At 37.6% G+C, this 13,332-nt stretch overlaps 1 protein-coding gene across 2 annotated transcripts in view; it reads left to right on the plus strand.

Annotated features, from left to right (window-relative positions):
- Positions 1–13,332, plus strand: part of CTDP1 (CTD phosphatase subunit 1) — an 87,919-nt gene that overhangs the window by 42,747 nt on the left and 31,840 nt on the right. For both annotated transcript variants that reach the window (XM_030446042.1, XM_030446043.1), the window contains exons 10-11: positions 560–790; positions 5,390–5,552. In XM_030446042.1, coding sequence (XP_030301902.1) covers positions 560–790; positions 5,390–5,552 — 394 coding nt within the window. The remainder of the gene's footprint in view (positions 1–559; positions 791–5,389; positions 5,553–13,332) is intronic.

The following is a 13,332-nucleotide window of genomic DNA, read 5'->3' on the forward strand; positions in this document are numbered from 1 at the left end:
ACTGATCTCTGAATGTTTCTCTGCTGACACTTCTAAAACTATTTTTAAAATGCAGTGAGTTGATAATAGGTGGATTAGGGGTTTAACAAAAAAGTTTGGATGACTTGCAAATTAATACCATGTGTTTATATTCTCTCTGAGTGAATTTGGAGAGCAGATACCAAGATACAGAACAATGTCATGTTTTTCTCCTTGTTCCATAAATGTGGATTATCGTGCTACTCTAGTTGTACCATGGTTGCTACCTGGAAATAATTTCAATAACTTCATGTGTCAAGACAATTCTTAAGGCATATTTAGTAAATTTTTTAATAACGTAAACAAGGTAAAAATGTTATCCGTGTCTTGGCATTTTTCTCTTGTAAAGTCAGTGAGACTTTAAAGAGCATGGGGATGAAGAAATGTTTCTTCAGATACATTTCAAACCATTCCTGGCTACCCTGTGTCCCTCCCCTTATCACTTTCTCCCTTGGAACAAAGAAATGCTCATTTTTTTACATTCTGGTTAGCTAGCTCATTTAAATTTCTATAGCAATTTTTTCTGAACTTTGTCCAACAGAGAGAATAGCCCTGCCATATTTCCTGATACACACAGCACATTTCAGACCACTCTGTTTCACCCAACACCTATCCATCCCAAGTCTCAACCTGGTCCTGAAGTTCGACTTTATGATCCTAACACTGGGAAGCTCATCAGGAAGGGTGCTCAGCCCTCTGGCCAGTCGATGTACATCCAGCCTCCAGCTCCTCTCATCACCTTGCCAGTCCATGGTGAACATTCATCCTTCAGGTACCTAAAGCATAGCTAAGAGTCACTTCAATTAGATTTTCATATGGTGTAGTAAATTTAACTCTTGTTATTTTTGCATTTGATGGAATTGTCATGTTTGCTTTACTTCTCTTTATAGAAAGCCAAAGAAATGAGAGAAAATGAATAGCCCACTGAAGTGAAAATTCACGTGCTAGATTTCCAGATGCTTTTTGTGCCTCAACTAAATGCAACTAGAAACCTCAAAACAAATAAATGCAACATGCATTTTGCCTCACTTCTAACATTCTTTAGAGTGCACAACTTAATGTTTCTAAGAAATCTTAGAATACTCCTTGGTTTTTTGTTTAGATAATATATCTGATAACATTTGGATTTTCTGTATAAAATTTTCCCTTTCACCTGATTACTTAAGATGTGATATTAGCTTTGTGTTTTGTTTTGAGGAGTATCACAAGTGTTTCAAGAGGGGTGTATAGCTGACAGTATTATTAAATAAGGCCATATGACTGAGTGCTAGTTAATAATCCTTAAGTCACTAAAGAAAGACTCAAACAGCAGGAGAAGGCTGCCTGTTTTCTGAAGTACAAGGGCTAGCAGCTGGATACATCAAAATTTGTGGATTTGGTCAAGCTATGTTGCATAAAGTATCTAAAATTCATCCCTAAGTTTTTGCATAATCATATCTGTTTTCTGTAGTGGTAACAAGCTTAGCAAGCCTGGTTGACTCCAGTGGTAAAGAAGTATCCAATTAAAGATAAAGTTTTTATCTTTAAAAAATGTGATCACAATTCCTTTGTACAGTGTGATCCAGAGCATAGCAGTTTTTATGAAGCAATTCAGTTTTCCAAAAAGCTATAAAAATAGTACAATTACAGTTTTCTACCTTTCTGTTCTCTCTCCTGCCACTTTTGCAGTATAATATTTGTAAACATTTTGTACATTACTATAGCTTCTTATGCTTCCACTCTATCTTCCTGTTGCTAAATTATTTCAGCTTATGGGGTTTTTTTTCAGTTGTCATCTTTTTATAAGACTTTTATTATTTCCACTTCCTTGTTTCTCTCAACACTTGAGTCTCTGATTTGTGAACGAATCTTGGTTTTCGTTCCTTTTTAACTGTGTCTTTAAATTCTGTATTTTACTTTACTATGACATATTAAATGAACACAAAAAACTTTAATTATTTAGATAATGTATCCAGAGAGAAGCCAATAAGCTTTTTGGGTTTTTGTCAGTTATTTTGAAAAGGAATTTGTCTAGAAATAGAGCTGAGAAGGTTGAACATAGATTGATATTAATGCATCAGTCTATGCTTTTAGAAGATCAGGTTTTGATGTTTATTCTACCTTTGTCAACAACTTAATGAAGAGTTATGTCCATACCTAAGCCTAATTTTTTTTAAAATGTGGAACTGCTTCTTCCTTTGTCCATCTTACAAAAAAAGGAGAAAAATATACTTCAGCTGTCCTCTTAATTGATTTTCTCAGAGCCTCAGCCAGTTTTGAGGGTGTAATGAGGCTCTATCTGCTTTCTACTCAACTTACTTTATTTAACTTAAGCAGTTTGTCACTGTCAATTCTCAGCATTGAGATGCTTTAACCTAAAAATGTGAATCCAATTGCACAGTTCTGCAACTTCTGCCTGTAACTAAGCAGCTGTGAGAAAAGAGATTAGCATAAGATATATACTGGGAAATAGTCAATTTTTTCATCATCATTTCCTGTTGATTTGGTTCCAGTTTTAAAATCAGTGAGGTGTGAACATTGATCTCTTTATTGTGGCATGTCTGTATGCCTCAGAGCAGTTCTATCTTCAGTTAAGATGGTGAGGAGTGTGATTATGAAGTCCATGAGGAAAGGAATACAGTAATCAAATACTTCTTTGACTACTTTTTGATAGATAGGAAGTGCAGTGCAAGCCTACCATGAAGGCTGGAAAGAATTAACAAAAAGCTAAATAGGAATAGCTTTGTCTTTTGACTGAGCAAGAGCTTGCTTAGAATTACTTGCTTTGTCTTAATGCACAGAGCAATAGCTTTTTTAAAAAGTCTCATCTCCGGTTTAAATAATGATGTGATACTTGACTTCAGAGAAAAATACTTGAGTGCAGCAATTTCTTGTAGAGTACAATGTACTTTGTGCCTTGGTAGGCTTAGTATGACCACTTCCTGCAGAAAGATGAGAATATTTGTAACTAAACCATTGAATTCAGTGTAGAGTTAGATAAGTCTTGTTAATACAACTGCTTCTGTTGTGGCTGCATGTAGTCAAAGCCTCCAATGATCATCTTTGGTAGTTCCCAAAACTTTATCTGGTTCTGAATTTCACACAGCTGGCAGAGAAATTGCAGTTCTGTGAGAGGAAACCCGTGGAGATCATAGCTGCACGTGCCATAGGAAGGGTATTTGGTCTCCTACTGTAAGACTAGAGGTTGTGCTTGGAAGATGACCTCTTACAAGGCTAGTGGCTGAAAAAGGCTTCCAAGTTATCTTGAGTACCATGGCATAAGAACTATTTCAGTTCTCACTTTTTTTATTTTGGGTTGGGCATTTTTAGCTTCTTTCCCAGATAAAACTTGAAACATAATTTAAAACCAGATACCATGAATATAAATAGCTACACAGTTTGCAGTGAAACTGTCACCAGTGAATTGCAGATAATTCAGTTCATTTGGTCAATTTTTTTGTGCAACAAGCAAAGATCTTGCTGTTGCACTCAGCTTTTTTAGACTTAACACCTGTTTTTTGTCAAGGCTGTTGCAGCCTGAGTGGAACCGTGGCAAAGAGTTTGCAGCTGTACTGGAAGGGAGTGTAGTGCTGCTCAGTGGTGACTGATGGCTGGCAGGAGCTCTTCTCTATCAGAACTGGAAGAATTCCTTTTTAAAAATAACCTGTGTGTCAAAGCTTTGACACACCATATGTATCCCAAGAATCTGCATTTTCATATGGAATCAGTACTCTCCAAAGTGAGTTAGAAGTTCTAGTCTGGTTTTAAATAACGCTACGATGCACCAAATGTTTCATTTGAAAAGGTGTGTCAAGTATCTGCTGGTGATTGAAGCAATTCTTTAAGATTATTATAAATTAATTTCACTTATAACATTTTTGTGTTGTTATCGGGCTTGTTATGACAGCAAAAATATAAAGTACCAAACTGAAATCCCTAATGGAATTTTAATAGTTCTGGCATTTTCATGGTGGTGCTGCTATTTTAGCTTTTGCCCTGATGCTGTATCAATTAAAGTGTTAAGATGCTTATTACTTCTGCAAATACTGATCCCACCCTGCATGCAATGAGTTCCAGCACATATACTTGTGCTTGTGCATGTAAGACTGGCAAGCACCAACTAACCTGGGCAGGGCTCAATCCAGTGTTATTTTTTCAAGAAGAACTGATGAATCTCGTCTGATTAGAAATAAATGTAAATTTCTTCATTTGTGTGTCTTTAAATTTTAATAAATGTAACAAGCAGCTGAAAATATGAAGCCTAAAAATATCTTTGATAAAATAAAAATATTTCTCACAAACCTTAAAGATGTCTTTGTTTTATATTGCTTTTTTGAATGCTCTGCTAAGAGGTCCCAGTGTTTCTGGAAAATAAAGCCAAATGCTGTACTTTTTTCTGCTTTTACATATGGAAACTGTCTGAGAGCAGCAGTTTAATAACAAAATTGAACTGTGTGGTCTTGTAAAATAGAAAAAAAAATCCCACAACTGTTAAGCTGCAGTGAAAAATTCTAACAGAAAAACAGTTTGATTTGTTAATTTCCACAACATCCCAATTGCTTTATTGGCATCACAGGAAGTTCCACTCTACAAAAGTGCAGCCTATGAGTGGATATAATTCTGATTATGGCTGAGTAGTATTAAGCTAATGGGGCTCTTTTGTGGCAGATAGTGTGGTTCTGGTAGCACAGCAGAGGCTTGGCTCCCTTCCCTCACCATCTGCAATTCAAAAAATCTCCTGCAGCTATCCAGGGTATCTGAGAGGAGAGGTGTGTATATTAGGAAATATGAACCCTCCAAATTAGCTCAATTGACAGCTTTGTGTGGCTTTCAGACTTCAGATGTTCTAGGATTGCAGTACTGATGCAGAAAAAAAAATACTCAGATGGTCTTCTTAGAAAAGTGTTAGGTTTATGAGAGGAGAAACAATTTTGTATAACCTTACCTGTAACTTGATTTACATGATTTCATAATGACTTTTTTGAGTGAGGCTGCTGATCTAAAGTTGTTTCTTGAAAAAACAGGCTTGATGAGAAGCAGCCATCCTGTGCTCTAACTCTTGTCATCAGAGACTATCCTATACCTTTCCTTAATCACTGTCACCCTCAGCTACTGAAACTCTTGGCTTTGAGAAAGGTTTAATGGTTTCTTACATGAACAATGGAAAGACAGGAGAGAGAATAGCTTGTCAAAGGTAGGGTAAGAAACTTTAAACCATCAGACTAAAAATGAAAGCAGTCTTTGGTAGACTTATTTTCTTCTTCTAACAGCATTGTGCTCTGTTAAAGCAAAGTCATAGATATTCAGCAGTCAAATTCACTATAGGATTATATTTCTAGACAAGCTGTAAATAAGTAAATCTTTCTTACATGGGACCCCTGAAATTTTTCAGAGTTGTTCAGCCTCATCAGGAGATGTTTGAAGAAGACGACCTACCAGCAAGTGAAAATGAAGAGCAGCCTGGTCCATCTAAGCGGAAACGCCAGCCAAGTATGTCTGAGACAATGCCTCTGTACACTCTATGTAAAGAGGATTTAGAGAGTATGGATAAAGAGGTGAGTTTAACTAATTCTGACAGACTTCTAACGTCATGATTGATGGTTATGCCTAACAGTTTAACTTCTGTTAAATTATGCATGTATGCGAACCAGGCTTGTATGCTCCTACTGGAAATTAAAAGTGACAGCAGACTTGTGTTACAGTTCAGTCTAAAAGGCAGTTATGTTCTGCAAAGCAAACTTTGCAAAAAAATCAGTGGCAGGATAGGGGAAGAGGTCTGTGGCTGTAAAAGGCATAGGCTTTGCTTTAGAGAAGGTGAGGCAACTAAAAGGGTTCATGGGACCTTGTTATCTGCAGGTATGTAGTTGCAGTGCTGCTAAATAGTAATCGTAGATCTGTAGGTGATGGGAGCTTTCTGTCACAGAATGAACTGTACTTTAATTCAAAACCACTTTATTTGAAATTCACTATGGACCTCTGGCAGCTGCTTTGTTGTTACTTCTGTGTGTGTGTGCTTTTCTTTCAAATGAGACACTGTCTTACATAGTATTAAATGATACATAGAGATTAATAGTACCTCAATGCATGCCATGTTTTCATGAATTCATGCCCTGCAACTTTACTTTAAAACCTGGTGGAACTTAAATCTGTCTTTGAGCTTAGATCATTCACTGTGGGGACAGAAGTGTAAAACTGGCTGGGTTTTGGGTTGATTGCAAAGTTCATAATAGGATTCGAGTGAACTTCAGAAAATATAATAAAAAGAATGAGCAGGAAACTGCAAATTTGACCACAGTAAGAAAGAGTTGATGTATACAGTATAGTGTAATTTTGAGATGTGCTGTTGTTAGAGAAGTACTTGACACAAGTACAAGCCCACACTTGGGCTTGTGTTCAATAAATCTCAACCTCTGTGGCGATCTACTCTGAATCTCGGATAAGTGCAAGCTTTTAACTTTACCCACTAACTCTTGGCGTTAGTGACTTTTGATCTCTTTTGCTCTTGGTTTCAAAGAATTTTGCCCATTTGATCTCAGACTTCAACAAGAAAATAGTAATTTTTTTGTCATGATGCCAGTTCCTGGCATCCGTTTCTTCCTTCTGTATTGTCAGTGGTAGGGAAAGCAAATTGTTATTTTTATGTGTTGTTTTTATGGTTTGGGTGCTAACATTTATCTGATGGTGTGGATTTTGGAAAACATGAAAGAATTGCTGTTGCAATGTGCACTGAACCAAAAGAAAGTGTTCATGCTTTCCAGAATTACTGTATTTAATGGTAGTATTTGGACCTTGGTAAAAATTTTAATCTTCTGGTAGTGTTCGTTTTGTGATCAATTGCTCACTATGCTGCTACACTGAGACCAAAGAAATTGGTCTACGAAACCTACAAATACAAGGATCTTAAATGACAATTATTTTTTTGTAAATTATGCTTTTCCTTAAGCTGCATATAATGTTTGGAAATTAGACTACATGAACAAATGACTTAGCTTTTTTTTCAAGAGTATGATTTGATATTAACAGTTGCTGCCAAAAGATTTCCCTTCCACCAGTCTCTGTTCCCACCATATCTTTATTAAATTTACATTTTTCTGATCCTCAGGCAGCCAGACCAGTAGCAGTTGGTTTACTGTGTGTGGGTATATTTTATGTTTGTTTGCTGGGGAAGTAGATTGGGAATTTGTGGTATTTTAGCTCCCCACCATGGTTTGATCAGGAGTCAGACATTAGCACTGATATGAAGAATAGCACAGAGAATATGATCGAGTAGTGAACCAGACATGGTAGTGTCCAGCACTACCAGGTTGTCATCTCTTTGGAGATGACTGTGAGTGAGACAGCCTAGAGAAACTAAGCTTTGTCGACTAGCCTTGGTACTGCTAGCATCACCTTGGTAAAGATTATGTATTTATGTACAAAACATATGATGTAAATAATAAAACAGGATTTTATGGCATTCTGTTTATGAACTGGGGAGGATGTGTGGCAATATAGTCCATAGAAAAGAGTAGTGAAGTATACATTGGAGATTCTGCTGTCAGGAGCATTACTAAATAAAGTGAAAGTAAGCTTGATAAGTATTTCCTCATGGTGCTCAGGTCACTCCAGTGGCACTGATTAGTTTAACTTATACACCGAGGGTGTTTGCTTTTCTCTCATTCTTTATCAGAAAATGTTAAAGGATAAGAACTTTTCTGCAGTTATGTTACTAAGAAGTGCGAGACTTCTACTTTCTGCCAAAAAAATGTTTTTGCTTCATTTTTGTACGTGCTAGTGGCTATGCCAGTCACAAGATCTACAACTGCTTGTAGACTACCTTGAAGTAGTGGAAGACTGGTTTGGTTCCAGCAGTTGATGTCTTTCTCCATAACTAGAAGTGCTAGTGCTGAGACTGATTGGGTTGGGCTTGTGTAGTCCAAGAAGAGTGAAAGCCAAGTTACAGTGTGATTTTGCTAGAGTGTAAGTCAGCTTCAGTCTCAACTACTATGATCCTGCCCCTGAGCCACTGTTGATAATCCTGAGACCATATTGCAAGCCAGTTCAGGGAGCTGATTTAGTCATAAAACATCCCTTTCCAGGTTAATCTACATTGTTACCAGCTTACTGAAATAACTCTCAGATATTACTCTACATGAGTGCTAGTGCCAGGAGCAAGTAGAAGCTAGGAGTGAGGAATGAGCAGTGAAGGCAGAATTGCAGCCCTCTAGCTTTAAAATTGCATCCTCAGTATTTCTGCTGAATTCCCTGGCTGGGAATTCACTAGGATTTTCACTAGATGAAAAGGAATCCTTTATCTTCAGGCTTTGTGATCTTTTGGGTTTGTTTTTTCTTTTTTCCCAATGAAATGAATTTGGCAATAGAAGAATTGTATATATTGTTTCTGCGGACACAGCAGGCAATAAATACTTCTCTTGCACTTCACATTAAAAGAAAATCTTGTTTTTTCTTTGAAAAAACTTCTGAAAAGACCACACAGCCCCAAGCAATATAGAATTTGTATGTAGTTTATATGTGAGTTTTGTTTGAAGCAAATAAAGAGAACTGAATTATATTTTATTCCCAAATTAAATCCATTTCCATTCGTAACCTATTTAAATATCTACTTTTCCTAGTAAAAAAGCAATATATTTTCCCAGGAAGAACTGACATGAATAGGCATCTCTGTTAAAATCAGATCTTGTATATATTTTTATAATCTTTCATTTTTTTTTAGCTGTAGTTGTGTTATGGTTATCAAATAAGTCAAAAGAAATTAATAGAATACTAGATATTGGGTTGCAGTTTAAGGTCACCTAGTCCTTCGTAACATTTTCAGTGCCAAAATCTGGGAGACCAGATTTATCTAGTATACAGTTATCCTCGTGGTACCTTGCTGGTTTCAGCAGAGGGCAGGGGTTGAAAATGATCTTTAAAGATGAGGTTTGCAAACAATTAAATGCAGTCTGTAATAATTTACCTAGACATTTCTTGTCCGTAATACTTTTTTCAGGATAATTTATTTTCTAAACACCAGTAATCTCACTTGCAGATAAGGAATCTGTTTTTCCTTTTGTGGCAGTCAGCAGCAGAGTCAAATCGAGTTGGCTCCTGGTCACTGATGGTGTTCCCCAGGGCTCAGTTTTGGGGCTGGTCCTATTCCATATCTTCATTAATTATCTAGGTGAGGGGATTGAGGGCTTCCTTATTAAGTTTGCAGATTACAGCGAGATGGGTGAGGCTGTTGCAAGTAGCGAAAGTAAATAGAAATTACAAGTAGGAAAAAGAAAAAGAAATAGAGATTTCAAAGTAGTTAGGCTAAGATTTGAACTGGTCAGGCAGGCCGGAAAGTCAAACCCTGGGAACAAGTCTTGGGGGAACCGGCAAGGAATGTGCTAATTCCAGTGATTTATGATCAAAGGGGTCAGTAGGGCATGTGAAACGTGTGGAAAGAGTTAAACTAACACCTTGTATGAAAAGATAAGAGATGAGCTATTGTACCCAGGAAGCGGGAGTACCTAAATGATAATTCCTAGTACAAGATTTACCATTTAGAGATGTTTGTCTATTGTTATCTACATGATTTATGTAGTTGTTTGTGACCTGAACATATGTAATTCTGCACGTAGCCTCACAATGTAAAGAGTATAAAAGCTAAACCAAAAATGAGGGTCTTTGGAATCCTGACTTGGGACACTAGTCCTCAGGTTTCCCGGGCCCTGAATAAAGCACCGCATAAACTGACTCTGTTGGTTTGTGTCTTGACTACGGGCGACAAGGCTGTTGATCTGCTTGAGGGTAGGAAGCCACTGCAAAGGGATCTGGAGCAGCTGGGCCAGTGGGCCAAGTACATTAAAATTATGTTAAACAAGGCCAAGTGCCGGGGCCTGAACTCTGGAACAAGTCCATGGAATGTTACAGACTTGGGGAAGAGTAGCTGAAAAGATGGCAAGCAGAAAAGGACCTGGGGTACTGTTTGACAGCTGACTGAGAATGAGCCAGCAGTGTGCCCTGGTGGCCAACATAATCAGAAGTAGGGTGGCCACCAAGAGAAGGGAAGTGACTGTGCCCCTGTACTCAGCATTGGTGAGGCTGCACCTCAAGTAGTGTGTTCAGTTCTGTGCCTTTCACTACAAGAAAGATATCTAGTTGCTGGAATAAGTTCAGAAAAGGGCACCCAATCCAGTGAGGAGTCTGGAGAGCAAGCGCTGTGTGGAGAGGCTGAGGGAATTGGGAATGTTTAGTTTGGAGAAGAGGAGGCTGAGAGGAGACCTTATTGCTTTCTACAACTACCAGAGAGGAGGTTGTGGGGAGGTGAGTGCTGGCCTCTTCTCTCAAGTGGATAATGACAGGACTACAGGAAATGGGCTGTAGTTGCACCAGGGAAGGTTTAGACTAGAAATTCTAGGGAAGATATTCTTTACTGAGTAGCTGAGTGTTTGGAATGGGCTGCCAAGGGAGGTGGCAGAATTGCCATACTTGGAAATACTTAAAAACTGTGTGAACGAGGCACTTTGGGATGTGCTCTAAAGGGTGATACAGATATTGATACATATATTTTATTGGGGGGGGACTGTTGACAGTTGGACATGTTGAGCTCTGAGGTCTATTCCAACTGTGGTGATCCTGTGACTTGAGTTGGAAAGTAACAGATGCAAGAGCCTGTCCTGTAGGGAGACAGGTTGGCTGCAGGTTTTCACACCCTGCATTGGAGCTGGAGTCCATTTACCCACCTGCTTATCATAGAGGTACAGGACCATTCTTTGTGTGCTTCTGGTGTGGTTGCGTGTCATCGTTCTTTCCCTCTGACAGACAAGTTGCTGACCTACCAGATACTATAAAGTTGTGCAAATCTACTGTAGTTTACTGACAGAAGCCAGAAAGTGGAATCCAGGCTTGAAATTACTTTTTTTTTTTTTTTTTTTCCCCCAAAAAAAAGAAGGATTTATTAGCTAAAGCAAGTTGCATAAAGGAAGGCCTACAAGTCATGTCAGGACATACATGTATCTTTCCTTTTATAACTGATTATTTCAGTATAGGGTGAAGTGCAGTTCTCCTTCCCATAGCTTGCTCATGGATCATCTTGTGAGCGTATTTCTTCAGAATGCATTGAGAAACATTGCTGTGAACCTCTAGGGTATTGACTCCTTTCTGCACTTGAACAATTACTTACACATTTAAAGAAGGCCAGCAAAAATGACATATAACCAATACTTGATAAATTTTGTCTTGCCAATTTAGAAATTGTGGATTTTTTTCACTTAAGCTCTTCTTAATTCCTCTTCTGAATTTGTATTCCTAAATTGTATATGGAGAGAACCTTATACAACTGGGCTAGTATCTTGTACACTTACCTAGTCAAGTTGATCTAATCTTAACACTGTTGTGCCCTATGTGCCATAAATAAGCTTTGTTTTTACATACTGATTGCTTCCTAGTGGGCCTTGACTTTTGTGTAAGATTTATTCTTTGTGTTTATTTGTTGCAGCTCCAAAAGGTGATTTTTAGCTTTTTCTTTTTCTCAAAATATTTAACAGTCAGTTTTATATAATCTTGGTTTTCCCTTTTGTATCACATGTCCTTTTAGTAATTAGGTTGACATTCTTGTGCATAATAAATCATTTGTTCCTGAGTTAAGTAAGCAAGGTCAAGGCTTTTCATTCCTATCTACCTTTTTCTGTAAATTATTCTATTGTCTGTTCCTTTAAGAGCTGTTCCTGTCTGTAAAGTTCCTTTATTTTATTTTTGAGATTCTTTCTAATCCCCTATCCATGAAAACGCATAGAAAGATTCAAAGATGCAGCCTTATAATATGCCAGAGGCAAAAGAAAAAGAAATTACCCAAGACCTTTTTTTTTTTCCTCTGTGTGTTATGAGCCTGTGCAGAACTCATGATCCTGTTCTTTCTTGCTCACACGTGGGCTGCTGCTGTATTCATGGTAGGGTGGAAGTAACAGTAGAAGACAGACGTACATAGGTACTTATATTTGTCACCATCAACACTTGCAGTACTAGCCTTAGGCAAATACCCACTATGCACCTCACAAATGGGAAGTTCAAAAAGGAACTTCCATAAGGCAGTAAAACTTCAATAAGATTTAAGTTCAGTAGAGCAGAAAGATTTTTTTAGGTATGTTTTGCCCCATCTTATCATCCAGGAACGTCTGGGATTACTGATGTCCTGAGGCAGCTGCACACACATAGCCTGCTAGTTTGATCCATATACTTTTATATTTATTATTACGTTTTTGTCAGGGTGTTTGAGAGCAGCATCTGTATCTTGTCAAGTGTCACAATTTCTGCCATCTTAGGTAAAATATTTTGCTGGTTCAAATTCCTCTCAGTGCTGGACTTGGGAGAGAGGAAGCAAGAGAGTGAATCTGATACCAGTCAGACCTCCAGCTTTCCCATCTCTCACTTCAGTTAGTGGAGTTGCTAAGATTCCTACCATCTGGCTGAATATGTTCTTAGCAGCTGCAAAGTGACTACATTGCAAAGGTATGTTCTGTACATCAGTGCATTTAAGCATACAGACTTTTCTTGTGTGCGAATTGCTTAGTGAACTACTTTTGCACCAAAGTTATTCCACTGATTTGGTGCATGTTCTGCACATGCTTTTCTTTTTCAACAAGTTGGAATTTATATGCCATATATAAAGGCTGAAATTACCACATTCTGCTCTTCCATAAAGCTGTTTTGTCACTGTATTTCACTCTCATCTAACTAAGCAGATTTATCCCTTAATTTCTGTTTTCTTTTTGAATTAGTAGCTATACCATGCAGTGAATTAAGAGGCAATATTTTTATCCTTCAGTTTAGCAGCAGCTATTATCTCAGTAAGTAGTCAGTGTCTTAGTTTTAAAATACTAATTTAATGCAGAGGATATGGTCTTCAGTGCAAAATAATAACTGCCTGAGGTTCCCTGCATTGCTTATCAACAGTTCTTCAAATTTCCACAGCTACATTTCTCACACAAAATTTCTTGTGTGGCACCTTAACATGTAGTTAAGGCCATAATTTGTACAGATGGTAAATTTGGTAAACAGTTTCTTCTTATAAATTGTAACCTTTTTTGAAGTTTTACCCTTTCTGTTGCCAGTTCTTGTCATACAGGCACCTCAGAAGTTAAGAGGTCTTGCTTTACAGTAATTAGACCACTTCCATTCAAATTGAACTTTTTAAAAAAACATTTTTGGGGGGTTAACTATTGGTGAAAGTATACACATGGAGAAAAAGCAAAAGTAAATGCACTACTTTTCATCAAAAAATTTACATGACAGTAAGAACCTGTAGGAAAAGTATTTTGCAAAATACCTTGTGGCATAAGCAGACCTGACAGCATTCACACGGGAGGGCCT

The sequence above is a fragment of the Calypte anna genome, chromosome 2 (genome assembly GCF_003957555.1).
Source record: "Calypte anna isolate BGI_N300 chromosome 2, bCalAnn1_v1.p, whole genome shotgun sequence".
NCBI classification, from domain to species: Eukaryota; Metazoa; Chordata; class Aves; order Apodiformes; family Trochilidae; genus Calypte; species Calypte anna.